The sequence below is a fragment of the Oncorhynchus mykiss genome, chromosome 7 (assembly GCF_013265735.2).
Source record: "Oncorhynchus mykiss isolate Arlee chromosome 7, USDA_OmykA_1.1, whole genome shotgun sequence".
In the NCBI taxonomy this organism is placed as follows: Eukaryota; Metazoa; Chordata; class Actinopteri; order Salmoniformes; family Salmonidae; genus Oncorhynchus; species Oncorhynchus mykiss.
Genome location: NC_048571.1, coordinates 30,732,978 through 30,749,698, shown reverse-complemented (window position 1 = coordinate 30,749,698; position 16,721 = coordinate 30,732,978). Strand labels below are relative to the sequence as shown.

Sequence of the window (16,721 nt, the reverse complement as noted above, 5' to 3'; positions counted from 1 at the left end):
AGGCCCATGATCACTCTAGATGAATTGCAGAGATCTACAGCTGAGGTGGGAGACTCTGTCCATAGGACAACAATCAGTCGTATATTGCACAAATCTGGCCTTTATGGAAGAGTGGCAAGAAGAAAGCCATTTCTTAAAGATATCCATAAAAAGTGTTGTTTAAAGTTTGCCACAAGCCACCTGGGAGACACACCAAACATGTGGAAGAAGGTGCTCTGGTCAGATGAAACCAAAATTGAACTTTTTGGCAACAATGCAAAACGTTATGTTTGGCGTAAAAGCAACACAGCTGAACACACCATCCCCACTGTCAAATATGGTGGTGGCAGCATCATGGTTTGGGCCTGCTTTTCTTCAGCAGGGACAGGGAAGATGGTTACAATTGATGGGAAGATGGATGGAGCCAAATACAGGACCATTCTGGAAGAAAACCTGATGGAGTCTGCAAAAGACCTGAGACTGGGACGGAGATTTGTCTTCCCACAAGACAATGATCCAAAACATAAAGCAAAATCTACAATGGAATGGTTCAAAAATAAACATATCCAGGTGTTAGAATGGCCAAGTCAAAGTCCAGACCTGAATCTAATCGAATCTGTAGAAAGAACTGAAAACTGCTGTTCACAAATGCTCTCCATCCAACCTCACTGAGCTCGAGCTGTTTTGCAAGGAGGAATGGGAAAAAATGTCAGTCTCTCGATGTGCAAAACTGATAGAGACATACCCCAAGCGACTTACAGCTGTAATCGCAGCAAAAGGTGGCGCTACAAAGTATTAACAATAATAATAATTTATTTATTAATAATAATATTTATTTATTAATAATAATTAATAATTTTGCACGCCCAATTTTTCAGTTTTTGATTTGTTAAAAAAGTTTGAAATATCCAATAAATGTCGTTCCACTTCATGATTGTGTCCCACTTGTTGTTGATTCTTCACAAAAAAATACAGTTTTATATGTTTATGTTTGAAGCCTGAAATGTGGCAAAAGGTCGCAAAGTTCAAGGGGGCCGAATACTTTCGCAAGGCACTGTAGTTGAATGTGCTGACAACAAAATCACACAAAAATGATCAATGGAAATCGAATTTATCAACCCATGGAGGTCTGGATTATGAGTCACACTCAAAATTAAAGTGGAAAACCACACTACAGGCTGATCCAACTTTGATGTAATGTCCTTAAAACAAGTCAAAATGAGGCTCAGTAGTGTGTGTGGCCTCCACGTGACTGTATGACCTCCCTACAACACCTGGGCATGAGGTGGCGGATGGTCTCCTGAGGGATATCCTCCCAGACCTGGACTAAAGCATCCGCCAACTCCTGGACAGTCTATGGTGCAACGTGGCGTTGGTGGATGGAGCGAGACATGATGTACCAGATGTGCTCAATTGGATTCAGGTCTGGGGAACGGGCGGGCCAGTCCATAGCATCAATGCCTTCCTCTTGCAGGAACTGCTGACACTCCAGCCACATGAGGTCTAGCATTGAACCCAATGCTGTGCGGCCCCCCAAAGAAATGCCACCCCACACCGTGACTGACCCACCGCGAAACCGGTCATGCTGGAGGATGTTGCAGGCAGCAGAACGTTCTCCACGGTGTCTCCAGACTGTCACATGTTCTCAGTGTGAACCTGCTTTCATCTGTGAAGAGCACAGGGCGCCAGTGGCGAATTTGCCAATCTTGGTGTTCTCTGGCAAATGCCAAACGGCTGTAAGCACAACCCCCACCTGTGGACGTCGGGCCCTCATACCACACTCATGGAGTCTGTTTATGAACGTTTGAGCAGACGTGCACATTTGTGGCCTGCTGGAGGTCATTTTGCAGGGCTCTGGCAATGCTCCTCCTGCTCATCCTTGCACAAAGGCAGAGGTAGCGGTCCTGCTGCTGGGTTGTTGCCCTCCTACGGCCTCCTCCACATCTCCTGATGTACTGGCATGTCTCCTGGTAGCGCCTCCATGCTCTGGACACTATGCTGACAGACACAGCAAACCTTCTTGCCACAGCTCGCATTGATGTCCCATCCTGGATGAGCTGCACTACCTGAGACACTTGTGTGGGTTATAGACTCAGTCTCATGCTACCACTAGAGTGAAAGCCCCGCCAGCATTCAAAAGTGACCAAAACATCAGCCAGGAAGCATAGGAACTGAGAAGTGGTCTGTGGTCACCACCTGCAGAACCACTCCTTTGTCTATTTGACCTGTTGTCTATTCCATTTGCACAACAGCATGTGAAATGTATTGTCAATCAGTGTTGCTTCCTAAGTGGACAGTTTGATTTCACAGAAGTGTGATTGACTTGGAGTTACATTGTGTTGTTTAAGTGTTCCCTTTATTTCTGTTGAGCAGTGTATATCTGTTGATATTTATTGTTATTATAATAGCTGGAATAAAAATAACATCTGTATCGATTGCGCTTAAAAACAGACACGCCAGAAGCTTGTTTCTTAAATTTGAGGGAAAGAAACAAAAAATGTAAGCAGCACACAATTTAGGAGCACCAGAAATACAGGCTTTTTTAAATGCTAAAACTGTGTTACTCTAGTGAAAGTAAGAAACTGCACAGATTCCAGCAAAATAATTGCCTCTGAAGACTGAGCTGCCTCATGCTAGCCAGCTGGAAAACAATGACAATACATTTAATTTATAGGTATTTATTTATACTATACAAAAATCTCAACATGTAAAGTGTTTCATGAGCTGAACGAAAAGATCCCAGAAATGTTCCATACATAGAAAAGGCATATTTCAAATTGTGCACAAATTTATTTACATCCCTGTTAGTGAGCATTTACTTTTTGCCAAGATAATCCATCCACCTGACAGGTGTGGCATATCAAGAAGCTGATTAAACAGCATGATCATTACTCAGGTAAACCTCTTGCTGGGAACAATAAAATGCCACTAAAATGTGCAGTTTTGTCACACAACACATCTCAAGTTGAGGGAGCGTGAAATTGGCATGCTGACTGCAGGAATGTCCACCAGAGCCGTTGCCAGAGAATTTAATGTTAATTTCAATACCATATCCCACCTCCAGCGTCATTTTAGAGAATTTGTCAGTACATCCAATAAGCCTCACAACAGCAGACCACATGTATGGCGTTGTGTGGGTGAGTGGTTTGCTGATGTCAATGTTGTGAACAGAGTGCCCCATGGTGGCTGTGGGGTTATGGTATGGGCAGACAAAGAAACGCCATTGCATGTTATCGATTGTGGCACGCTGCATGAGGCAAATGGTGGTCATGCCAGATACTGACTGGTTCTCTGATCCACGACCCTACTTTTTTTTTTTTTTTTTTTTTTTAAAGGCATCTGTGACCAACCGATGCATATCTGTATTCAAAGTCTAATTTCATTTGTCACATGCGCCAAAATACAGCTTACCCTGTGTTGGGTTCTGAGAATATGAAATATACTTATTCATGTCACTGAGGGAGAGAGGGTAATGTATAACGCTTACATTATATCAGGTGTCCTATTGAAATATTGAGTGCAGGGAAGCGATCATGTGGCAGGCAATGATAAGTGGAGAGCACATTGGATTAGTGATGGGGGGGGGGCTGAGATCAGGTCTGGGGATACGGACCATAAAAGTTTATCCTGCCTAGCAGTAAAGATAAAATGTTTGTTCAGATGTGTAGGAGGAGACTCAGTCTATGAGGAAGGGTTAAATATCAGCGCTTGTGTTTAAATGTGTTTGTCTAATGTAGCTGTATTGACCCTCTGGGATGAATAAACTTGGTTAAGCTTTCATAAAAAGCTTTTTCGTAAAAAAAAAAGACACTAAGTATCAGAACCTAACACCTGAAATGCTTACTTCCAAGCCCCCAACTCTTCCTTCAACTGCATTGTTGGTTAATCTTGCGCTGTACAAAATAATTTGGCCCCTTAGATAAGCCTGCATTGGTTCGCATACTGTTGTAGGAGACCTTCCAGGGGTTTGATTAAGCTCAAGAAATAGCTCAATTTGAGATAAAAGCAAAGGTTTCTTCTAAAAGGAGTAGTGCCACCAAGGGCGATAATTAGGCTATGTATTTGGTATAAGTAGTTTCATTTTAAGCGGAGAATGATCTTAAATGACTATAGCTTGGTAAATCACACTCCATGAGAAGTGGCAGAAATCCATTGTCTAGGAAAAAGTAGTCTATACGTGAGAAGGTCTTATAAACTGTTAAGAAAAAAAAAGGAAATAATTTTTTTATTAAAAAAATACACCCTAGCTGTGAGATTGCAGAAACCAATTTGGTGCATAAATGTTAGCCAACAGTCTTCCTACTACAATAATGAAACTGCCTGCTGAGTCTGCCTCTTCACTTGGCATTGCGAATGGTATGTTTTTACTAATTAAAATGGCTGCTTCTCTAGTTTTAAAATGATGATTGACCGATACATCCTTTTAAACTAGTGGTCGAAAATGCGGAGCTGTGTCTCCTGAAGGCAATATCTACTTTAAGGTGATTTAAATGAGAAATAAGCCTTTCACGTTTCACTGTGTGACTTAAAGATTTAACATTCCAGCTAGCAAAAGTGACTGCGCAACCAGCTGTTCCTCTCATGATATTAGGCCTAGCCATAGAAAGTCAGGTGGGAAAGGGAGATGTCAGTTTACAATAACTAATCAATTAAAATAAATGCCAAAAATAGCACACAAAAAAGTTGCAGAATAAAGAAACAATACTCAAGTCTGGTATGAAAAAGAAAACTCACCCGTGTCACCTAATAGAACAAAGTAACCGCTAATCCCCACGCAAAGATATCCAAACAATGTGCTTGAAGTAGGGAACACTAAACCTATCGAATAGAGAGCCCTGCTGAAAGTGTGAAGTATATAAAACAAGTTGAGCATAAATACTTATTTACAACCCAAAACTAGGCCATTTTAAAAGTATAAAACATTTTATAAATCACCTTACAGCAATACCACTAAGTTAACAGCAACGTCTTTAAAGAAATTAGGTAAACTAATAATAGAACTGTGCTTCATATACCCTGGATACAGGTACCATCATTAAATAGAAACAAGCAGCTTCATGGTAAGAACATAAAATGTTACAACAAAAGGAGATTTGACTCACCAGATCTAAGGCACTAATGTTAACAATACCAACTGATACTGTATAGCATTGCCAGTGGTATCTACAAAAAAGTGAGTCTGCAGTGGTAGACATTTGTCCATTACCCTAATCGTCAAATAGGTGAACATTCAGCCATTTACTTCGTCCGACCTCGCTAGAATGTTTGCCTTTATGAAGGCCATCGCCTTATGAGGGTCTTGGAACTCTTTCTCGGTGCCGATGTGTTATACGGAGCCGGGCAGGAAAAGTCACACCATTCCGAGGTCCGTCCACAGAGCAGACCTTTGACATCGTTGATAGCGGCACGGTCAAGAGCAACGCTGGGGGCAAACTCTTGGAAGACAAACATATGTGTTCTGCTGCATCGAAGTGGGCCAAATTCTCTTTCATGCCATAGTATTGATATTCTATCCTGATAGTGTAGTTTAGCCACAATGACGCAAGATTTTCCCCAAGGCTTTCTTGCTTGAGAGCCCCGATGTGAGGGGTCTACAAGGACGTCTTTATCCAATTTGAGCGCATCTTTCAATAACTTTGAGGCCGATAAAGGAGAACTTGAGCCCGGGTCCTCAACTACCCCATGATCCTGATATTGGATCATAACATATAACCTTGTAAATATATGCATTGTTCCTTAAGGCTAGATACATCAGTTTCAAGCTTCTTAACCGTGGTTTGAAGCGTAGTCGTGTTGTCTGAGCATGTTGACCAGCCTTGTTCAATGTCGGAGACAGTTTTCTTAACTGTATCCAGTTCAGTACAAAACATTGCTGGATGCTTGCGAGTTCATTCTTGACTGCTTGTAACTCTTAATAAAATGTAAGTTGTCACTGAGCGCCTCCTTGAGCATAGAAGAAATGCCCGCTCTGAGGGCAGCAAAAATCTCGACCTGCCGAGGGGAGGTGCCGCTGCTTCCACTTGTTAAAGAACTTGAGCCGAGTGTGCTCTTTTGTCAGTTCTCCGCTGAACTTAAACTTTTTATTTTAATGCGTAAATGGTGCAATACCTGCAAAAGTTTAACAAAGTAAAGCATGTCATTCAAAGGCTGTGATTCCTAGTTTTTCGGGTGAAAGCGCAAGGAAAGTATTAAATAAATACAATTTCAGCAGGAGCTCAGAAAAACGTGACCTACCCCATGGCTTGCTCACTAGCACTCCCGTGTTTTAATTTTTGCCATGGAAAAGTGTATAAAAAATATTTCCTCATTCAATGAACTAAGGATCAAATGGCTACGGTGTTTATATAATGTATATCTATTTGTAAAAATATTCCATGTTCAGGGGAGATCTAGATAGTATAGGAGTTACTTTTCAATTAGACTAGTCTAAGATACATTTTTAAAAATGTAACTGTCAATTAGGCCAGTATTGAATAGCAGAGAATTTTGAGCGCTTGAGAGACGGTTTTACAACTGGAGTTGTATTTATTTTACCTTTATTTAACTAGGCAAGTCAGTTAAGAACAAATTCTTATTTTCAATGACGGCCTAGGAACAGTGGGTTAACTTCCTGTTCAGGGGCAGAACGACAGATTTGTACCTTGTCAGCTCGGGGATTTGAACTTGCGCGCTCTGCAGAGATTGAGGACAGAGGGCAAAACATTGCTGCCGGAGGACATTTTAATCCAATTCAGATTATGAGCCGAGTATCCACATTTTTTGATAGTGATGTGATTTTTTTTTTACTTGTCCATTCAGAGAACTTAAATCTATAATCTGGTTGTTCAACAACTTGTGTTTACTTGCCCCGGGCAAGCATACAAGAGTAAATGTCAAAGTGGGGAGTGGCATAAAGCATCTGGCAACAGCACCCACCAAATTACTAGCATGGCAGAATATCACCGGGGCATTCCCACCATCTGGCCATATATTCCACACTTACAAGCAGCTAGGCCTACACCTGGATGAAACCTATAGGCTTGGCCTTGAGCATGATACTAGGATTAAAATCAATGCCCTCTTATTAATGGGGTAAATTGAGTAGGCTATTTCACGTTAAACCTAGGCCTATCTGCGCACAGCTTCCCCCTCTAGATTGTGCCCCCACTCCTTAAAGTTGCAATGCCAGGTATTAGTTGAAGGGACTAAATGTCTATGTTCTACCGCCAAGCTCTCAAACATGCTATATAATTATGACCAAAGAAAATATGGGATCCTTTTAACCAGGAGAAGACAGTCTTCCCTTCACACTACTGCTACTCTTCAGTAGTTGTTTCAGGTAAACATCAGGTCTATTGTAACCCCCTCAATGGTGTTGTTTACAAAGACAAGAGTGGCCTTTCACATTGACAAAGACCAATCCAATGCAGACATTTCTAATGTGCATGCGTGCAATTGTGTTCAGTCGCATGTGCAAATAGTTGTCATTTTAACACGTAAACATCACAAGTTCCAATGATGAACACTTTCGGGAAAAGCTGGTATACCATCCAATGGTGTTACGATAAAATTCAAAATACAAGGGGTGATTTTATAATTCAGCTAACGTTCACTAGTTGGAAGAACATCTGACCAGGGGCGATAGGTAAAATGGATGGCCCGTTTGATTTATTTCAGTTTGGGTTAGCTAGCCAACTAAATCCTGTTGGTTCAACAGCAAATTGGCTAACTAACTATGTGAATCTAGCCACAATAACGATTAGTGGAATTTGCGGCTTGCCTTCAAAATAAAATGTCCCTCGCCGAAAGTGATGGAAACAGATACAAATAATGGAATAAGTTGAGAATGTTATGAATGCAACAAAAGACAATAGGTTAATCATGAAAAATGTAATCCGATGAAATCGCACGGGGGGATGTATCAGACTTCAGAATTGCATTGGGGGGCATACTTATTTCTCACTGTACAGCCCTACCTATGGATTGTGGAGCCATGAAATGTATCATTCTATTCAGTGACACCCACTGAACACTACTATGAAGTGTTTACACAGAGAAATCAGATCAAGAATGACCTGTGCGACATAGTAGGGAGTTGTAGTTTCCAACAGCCGAAAATTCTACAGTTGTGTAGAAAACGTGGTAAATCACTACAATGACAGTAATCAATTGCATGCCTACTTGTCCATTCTGTTTCTTTTACACATGCTACCTAAAAGAGAGACTGTTGAGAAGGATAGAAAAGTTGCTTCATGAGTTATAGTGGCAAGAAAAAGTGTGAACCTTTTGAAAATACCTGGATTTCTGCATAAATTGGTCATACAATTTGATCTGATCATCTAAGTCACAATAGACAGTCAGCTTAAACTAATAACACACAATTATACGTTTTCATGTCTTAATTGAACACACCGTATAAACATTCACAGTGCAGGGTGGGGAAAGTATGTGAACCCTTCGATTTAATAACTGGTTGACCCTCCGTTGGCAGCAATAACCTCAACCAAACATGTTCTGTAGTTGTGGATCAGACCTACACAACGGTCCGGAGGAATTTTGGACCATTCTTATTAAAAAAACTGTTTCAGTCCAGCAATATTCTTGGGATGTCTGGTGTAAACTGCTCTCGAGGTCATGCCACAGCATCTCAAATCAGGTTGAGGTCAGGACTCCAGAAGGTGTATTTTCTTCTGTTGAAGCCATTCTGTTGTTGATTCCCGTGTGTGTTTTGAGTCGATGTCCTGTTGCGTCACCCAACTTCTGTTGCGCTTCAATTGGAGGAGAGTTAGTCTAACATTCTCCTGCAAAATGTATAAATGACTTCAAGTTTTCCGTCGATGATAGCAAGCTGTCCAGGCCCTGAGGCAGCAAAGCAGCCCCAAACCATGATGCTCCCTTCACCATACTTTACAGTTGGGATGAGGTTTTGATGTTGGTTTTTTGTGTTCTTTCCAAACAACTCAAATGTAGTTTCATCTGTCCACAGAAAATTTTGCAAGTGGCGCTGTGAAACATCCAGGTGCACTTCAGCTAACTTCAGACGTGCAGCAATGATCTTTTTTGGACAGCAGTGGCTTCTTCCAGTGTACTCCCATGAACACCATTATTGTTTAGTGTTTCACATATAGTAGACTCGTCAGAGATGTTAGCATGTTGAAGAGATTTCTGCAAGTCTTTAGCTGACACTCCAGGATTCTTCTTAACCTCATTGAGCATTCTGCACTGTGCTCTTGCAGTCATTTTTGCAGGACAGCCACTCCTAGGGAGAGTAGCAACAGTGCTGAACTTTCTCCATTTATAGACAATTTGTCTTACCGTGGACTGACGAACATCAAGGCTTTTAGAGATACTTCTGTAACCCTATCCAGCTTTATGTAAGTCAACAATTCTTAATCTTGGGTCTTCTGAGAACTCTTTTGTTCAAGGCATGGTTAACATCAGGCAATGCTTCTTGAAAATAGCAAACTCAAATTTTGTGAGTGTTATTTATAGGGCAAGGCAGCTCTAGCCAACATCTTCAAATTGTATTAAACCTTTATTTAACCAGGTAGGCTAGTTGAGAAGTACTCATTTACAACTGCGACCTGGCATAGATAAAGCAAAGCAGTAATACACAAACATTTACACATGGAATAAACAAACAGTCAATAATACAATAGAAAAAGTATCTATACAGTGTGTGCAAATGAGGTAGGATAAGGGAGGTAAGGCAATAAGTAGGCCAGTGTCAAAATAATTAAAATATAGCAATTGAACACTGGAGTGATAGATGTGCAGAAGATGAGTGTGCAAGCAGATAAACAGTGGGGCAAGAAAGTATTTAGTCAGCCAACAATTGTGCAAGTTCTCCCACTTAAAAAGATGAGGCCTGTAATTTTCATCATAGGTACACTTCAACTATGACAGACAAAATAAATAAAAACACTTATGAATTTATTTGCAAATTATGGTGGAAAATAAGTATTTGGTCACCTACAAACAAGCAAGATTTCTGGCTCTTACAGACCTGTAACAACTTCTTTAAGAGGCTCCTCTGTCCTCCACTCGTTACCTGTATTAATGGCACCCGTTTGAAGTTATCAGTATAAAAAGACACCTGTCCACAACCTCAAACAGTCACACTCCAAACTCCACTATGGCCAAGACCAAAGAGCTGTCAAAGGACACCAGAAACAAAATTGTAGACCTGCACCAGGCTGCGAAGACTGAATCTGCAATAGGTAAGCAGCTTGGTTTGAAGAAATCAACTGTGGGAGCAATTATTAGAAAACGGAAGACATACAAGACCACTGATAATCTCCCTCGATCTGGGGCTCCACGCAATATCTCACACCGGTGGGGTCAAAATGATCACAAAAACAGTGAGCAAAAGTCCCAGAACCATACGGGGGGACCTAGTGAATGACTTGCAGAGAGCTAAGACCAAAGTAACGAAGCCTAGCATCAGTAACACACTACGCCGCCAGGGACTCAAATCCTGCAGTGCCAGACGTGTCCCCTTGCTTAAGCCAGTACATGTCCAGGCCCGTCTGAAGTTTGCTAGAGAGCATTTGAATGATCTAGATTGGGAGAATGTCATATGGTCAGATGAAACCAAAATAGAACTGTTTGGTAAAAACGCAACTCGTCGTGTTTGGAGGAGAAAGAATGCTGAGTCGCATCCAAAGAACACCATACCTACTGTGAAGCATGGGGGTGGAAACATCATGCTTTGGGGCTGTTTTTCTACAAAGGGACCAGGACGACTGATCCGTGTAAAGGAAAGAATGAATGGGGCCGTGTATCTTGAGATTTTCAATGAAAACCTCCTTCCATCAGCAAGGGCATTGAAGATGAAACCTGGCTGGGTCTTTCAGCATGACAATGATCCCAAACACACCGCCCGGGCAACGAAGAAGTGGCTTCATAAGAAGCATTTCAAGGTCCTGGAGTGGCCTAGCCAGTCTCCAGATCTCAACCCCATAGAAAATCTTTGGAGGGAGTTGAAAGTCCATGTTGCCCAGCAACAGCCCCAAAACATCACTGCTCTATAAGAGATCTGCATGGAGGAATGGGCCAAAATACCAGCAACAGTGTGTGAAAACCTTGTGAAGACTTACAGAAAACGTTTGACCTCTGTCATTGCCAACAACGGGTATATAACAAAGTATTGAGATAAGTATTTGGTCAAAAACAAAAGTTTATTTTCCACCATAATTTGCAAATAAATTCATAAAAAATCCTACTATGTGATTTTCTGGATTTTTTTTCTCTCATTTAGTCTGTCATAGTTGAAGTGTACCTATGATGAAAATTACAGGCCTCTCATCTTTTTAAGTGGGAGAACTTGCACAATTGTTGGCTGACTAAATACTTTTTTGCCCCACTGTACTTGGGTGCAAAGGAGCAAAATAAATAAAATAACAGCATGGGGATGAGGTAGTTGGGCTATTTACAGACGGGCTATGTACAGGTGCCGTGATCTGTGAGCTGCTCTGACAGCTGGTGCTTAAAGCTACTGAGGGAGATATGAGTCTCCAGCTTCAGTGATTTTTGCAGTTCGTTCCAGTCATTTGCAACAGAGAACTGGAAGGAAAGGCGGCCGAAGGAGGAATTGGCTTTGGGGGTGACCAGTGAAATATACCTGCTGGAGCGCGTGCTACGGGTGGGTGCTGCTATGGTGACCAGTGAGCTGAGATAAGGCGGGGCTTTACCTAGCAAAAACGTAGATAACCGTCAGAAAACTGGCTCTAGGTCAGGAGAATATTCCATCAACGTCCCACCAAACACAAACAGGACACAGTTGCCATGGCGATGAATATGAAGCGAGGGCCAGCCAACGAGGACATACAGGTCGCAGTGGTGTGGTATATGGGGCTTTGGTGACAAAATGGATGGCACTGTAATAGACTGCATCCAATTTGCTGATTAGAGTGTTGGAGGCTATTTTGTAAATGACATCGCCGAAGTCAAGGACCGGCAGGATAGTCAGTTTTACGAGGGTATGTTTGGCAGCATGAGTGAAGGATGCTTTGTTGCGAAATAGGAAGCCAGTTCTAGATTTCAATTTGGATTGGAGATGCTTAATGTGAGACTGGAAGGAGAGTTTACAGTCTAACCAGACACCTAGGTATTTGTAGTTGTCCACATATTTTAAGTCAGAACCGTCCAGAGTAGTGATGTTGGACTAGCGGGCAGGTGCGGGCAGCAATCGGTTGAAGAGCATGGATTTATTATTTATTATGTATTACTTGCATTTAAGAGCAGTTGGAGGCCACTGAAGGAGTTGTATGGCATTGAAGCTTGTCTGGAGAGTTGTTGACACATTGTCCAAAGAAGGGCCAGAAGTATACAGAATGGTGTCGTCTGCGTAGAGGTGGATCAAAGAATCACCAGCAGCACGTGCAACATCATTGATGTATACAGAGAAGAGTCGGCCTGAGGATTGAACCCTGTGGCACCACCATAGAGACTGTCAGAGGTCCAGACAACAGACCCTCCAATTTGACACACTTAACTGTGTCTAAGAAGTAGTTGGTGAACCAGGTGATTGACATGGTCGAAAGCCTTGGCCAGGTCGATGAACACGGCTGCAAAGTAATGTCTCTTATCGATGGCGGTTATGATATAATTTAGGACCTTGAGTGTGGCTGAGATGCACCCATGACCAGCTCGGAAACCAGATTGCATAGCGGAGAGGGTACGGTGGGATTTAAAATGGTCGGTGATCTGTTTGTTAACTTGGCTTTCGAAAACCTTAGAAAAGGCAGGGTAGATATAGGTCTGTAGCAGTTTTGGTCTAGAGTGTCTCCCCCTTTGAAGAGGGGGTTGACCGCGGCAGCTTTCCAATCTTTAGGGATCTCCGACGATACGAAAGAGGTTGAACAGGCTAGTGATAGGGGATGCAACAATTTCGGGCTGATAATTTTAGAGAGGGTCCAGATTGTCTAGCCCAGATGATTTGTAGTGGTCCAGATTTTGCAGCTCTTTCAAAACATCAGCTATCTGGATTTGGGTGAAGGAAAAATGAGGGAGGCTTGGGCAAGTTGCTGTGGGGGGTGCAGGGTTGTTGACCGGGGTAGCGGTATCGCGGGGGCAATTCGATGCTAATGCAGTACACCACAGGTTGTTTTCATGCTGGTCAAGGGTAGTCAGGTCTGGAGTGAACCAAGTGAACCATCTGTTCCTGGTTCTACATTTTTTAATGGGGTATGCTTATTTAAGATGGTGAGGAAAGCACTTTCAAAGAAAAGCCAATATCATTCCAGGATACCCGGGCCAGGTCGATTAGAAAGGCCTGCTCGCTGAAGTATTTTAGGGAGCGTTTGACAGTGATGAGGGGTGGTCATTTGAACGCAGGCCATTACAGACGCAGGCAATGATCAGTGATCGCTGAGATCCTGGTTGAAGACAGAGGTATAATTGGAGGGCAGGTTGGTTAGGATGATATCTATGAGGGTGCCCGTGTTTACGGATTTGGGGTAGTACCTGGTAGGTTCATTGATAATTTGTGTGAGATTGAGGGCATCAAGCTTAGATTGTCAGATGGTCGGGGTGTTAAGCATGTCCACGTTTAGGTCACCTAACAGCACGAACTCTGAAGGTAGATGGGGGGGCAATCAATTCACATATGGTGTCCAGGGCAAAGCTGGGGGCAGAAGGTGGTCTATAGCAAGCAGCAACAGTGAGAGACTTGTTTCTGGAAAGGTGGAATTTTAAAAGTAGAATCTAAAATTGTTTGGGCACAGGCCTGGATAGTAAGACAGAACTCTGCAGGCCATCTCTGCAGTAGATTGCAATTCAGTTTTATCTTGTCGGAAAATGTTATAGTTAGGCATGGAAATTTCAGGGTTTTTGGTGGTCTTCCGAAACCAGGATTCAGACACGGCCAATCTCGTCTCATTGATTGGACTCCAGGTTATCTGACTCCTAGCTTTTGGCAAAGTCACTAGCCTAGGGGTTCACATAATTTAAACAATCAGTGTAGGTTGTAAAAAGTATGTATTCAATATAGACAAGAAAAACTAATAACACACAAATGATTGTATTTAAGCACGCTATGTTTGTCATTGTTGTGACCTAGACGAAGATCAGATCAAATTTGATGACCAATTTTAGCAGAAATCCAGGTAAGTCCAAAGGGTTCACATACTTTCTTGCCACTGTATCTCTAGCTGAAAATACATGATCTAAGTGATTGATAGTTGGTATTCAGAAGTCATGCCTTATTTACTTTATAGAACTCATAAAATTGCGATTTTTGTCAGACAGCAGCTCTATTAGAGATGATGACTTGTTATTAAATAATAAAGTCATAAAATAAAACAAATACAATATACACAATTGAAACGTTTCATGTATATTTCCGGAGGCAGGTAGCCTAGTGGCTACAAGCATTGTGCCAGTAACCACTGGTTTTAATACCTGAGCAGACTAGGTGAAAAGTAAGTCGGTGCCCTTGAGCAAGGCAATTAACCCTAATTGTTCCTGTAAATTGCTCTGAATAAGTGCATGACACTTTTTTTTAATGGGCAGTGACTTATCACGGTACTTTGACTAATTGTTTTATTCTGTGTTACAGCTTCCAATATCATCAAAACCGAAATCCGTTATTTTTTAAATAAACGAACCTATCTGAAAACGCACCAATTGTTCAGCACTAACAGGGTGTCAATTAGACTGACAGCCCATTTCATTCAGCCACCCCATTTCATTCAGCCACAATCCATATACATGTGCGATACATCCACAGTGCGAGTTCAAATTTGTCAAATTAACCAATTGTCTTCATTTTAAAAAAACGTTACAAACTTGTTTAACATGATCTACTCCAAATATGGCACTATTCCACTATTTGTATCCGTTTACTTCCCTTTCAAATTAGGAACTTTTATTTTAAATGCGAACCGCAAATTCCACTATTGTGGCTAATCGTTAGTGGCTAGCTTCACATAGGTGCTAAAGACAGTTAGCTAGCCTGTTACAAAGTACACCATTCATTTTGTCAACCCAAATAGAGACGAAGACGAGCCGTGACAACTTGGCAAATTCTAGTCAATAGCATGCTTGATAAATTATGGTTCTCACCAGATAAATGTGAAGGTTGAGTTCTACCTACTAAGAAAGGTATTTATTGTAAATGCATCTTACCTTCATGTCGTTCATGATGATCTGGAAGAGCCCTCCCAGAGCGCTGCATTCCTTTTCAATGCCCGCATCCATTTTCCAAAATCGAACAACACTAGCTAGCTATAGTAGCTTTTAAATTCATTCGTTTATAAATATAGCTGTTGAGGGAAATCTCGGTGTAAAGTTTCAAAAGGGATTGGCCCAAAGATATCTATAGCTAAATACTGTTAATGTTCTAGTAAAATAAATCCAAATTCCTGGAGGGAAACAATACAGTAGCTAGCAACGTGGAATATTATAATCCCGTCCGACTCGGTGTTTGGCTAGCTAGCTCGTTAACTAGCCAGCCAATTTGATACACCTCCGAGTAAACATGGAATGGATGAAAGTAGCTAGAATGGGAAATCCGTCCAATTGACCTGATTGTTGTATCCGAGCCTAGTTTGCTATAGTTACAACCACAGCCAATCCAAATACCTATAGGACCTTGGCAATGCAGCTGGCCAGAAATTCCGGAATATCTACCTGCTAACTAGCAGTCCGTGATCAATGATTCATTCAGTAGTCAGCAAATACAAACAAAAATAAGCATATCTCTGTGTCCCATGAAATAATTATGTTCGTGTCGAGTCATCTGTCCTCTTATGCGGTTTCAGTTTGTTGGTAAATTTGTGTCACCATGGGCTTTCACCCAGCCACGAGCCATACAATTATTCAATGAGAATCCACGTATCCTTTGAGTTTGCTGATGTGTGTTTCTGCCATTGAGCTATAATAAGAAGGTTGCTACCACCACCGTGCGCGCTCCAAATGACATATTTCCCAAGATCCGCCTGGTACTTGGGTGGAGCAAGTAAGATTCGGATTTACAAGCATCACAAGAACATGGCTATTTTAATTCAATGTAAACGCTAATGTGATTAAAACATCACAATGAGGCCATTCATCTCTCTACAAAGAAATAAAATAAAAAATTAACCGCAATGCAGAGTTTCAGACATCGTATGAACTGCAAAGGTAGGAAAATGTTGGGGTCTATGATATTTTAATAAACAAATGCATTTAAATGACCTATGAATTAAATGTCCTTATATGGAGGTGAACAAGATTACGTCACAGTCTGTAAAGCCAGTGGCGAACCTCGCGAGACTCCGGGAACGCTAGTGAAAAAGACCAAGCAGGACGGGGTTTGGGGTTTGAGAAGGCAATGAGAGAAGAGTTGTTCATTTTCTCAAAAGCTATACGCAGAACCTAGATTCGAGCAAATGTCTTAAGTAGTTGAACATGTTATCACTTCAACCTCGTGAAAGTGACAAACTGACACGATTTCATTTTCGTTAAAAACTACTTTATATCGAAGTGCCTTTAATTTGACGGCATGCACATGCGCAGCTCGGCACGAGACGATCATTGGATCCGATGACGTTTCTACGCATGGGCTTAGCTAACCAACGTCGCCATGACATCGCCTACAAGTGTGATCGGGGATTTCTATTGGAGAAGCAGCTTTTAATACAGAGTTTCAAAACCTAGAGGCGCAACATCGCAAGACTTCCGGGAACGCTTGCGAGGCAGAACAGGCCTCGCTGGGGTCTGTTCTCGTTGGGGTTAGAAGTCAATGAGAGAAAAACAAATCAAATGTATTTGACACATGT

The 16,721-nt window shown here is 41.8% G+C and overlaps 1 protein-coding gene across 4 annotated transcripts in view; it reads right to left on the bottom strand.

Annotated features, from left to right (window-relative positions):
• LOC110527647 (protein MTSS 2) overlaps positions 1-16,116 on the bottom strand; it is a 121,234-nt gene extending 105,118 nt beyond the window's left edge. For 2 of the 4 annotated variants that reach the window (XM_021609060.2, XM_021609059.2), the window contains exon 1: positions 15,088-16,114. In XM_021609060.2, the coding sequence (XP_021464735.2) occupies positions 15,088-15,159 (72 nt within the window). In that variant the 5' untranslated portion in view covers positions 15,160-16,114. Of the gene's footprint in view, positions 1-15,087 lie in introns of all 4 variants that reach the window. The other 2 variants (XM_036983140.1, XM_021609056.2) reach the window with 2 other exon arrangements.
• Positions 16,117-16,721: the final 605 nt, after the last annotated feature.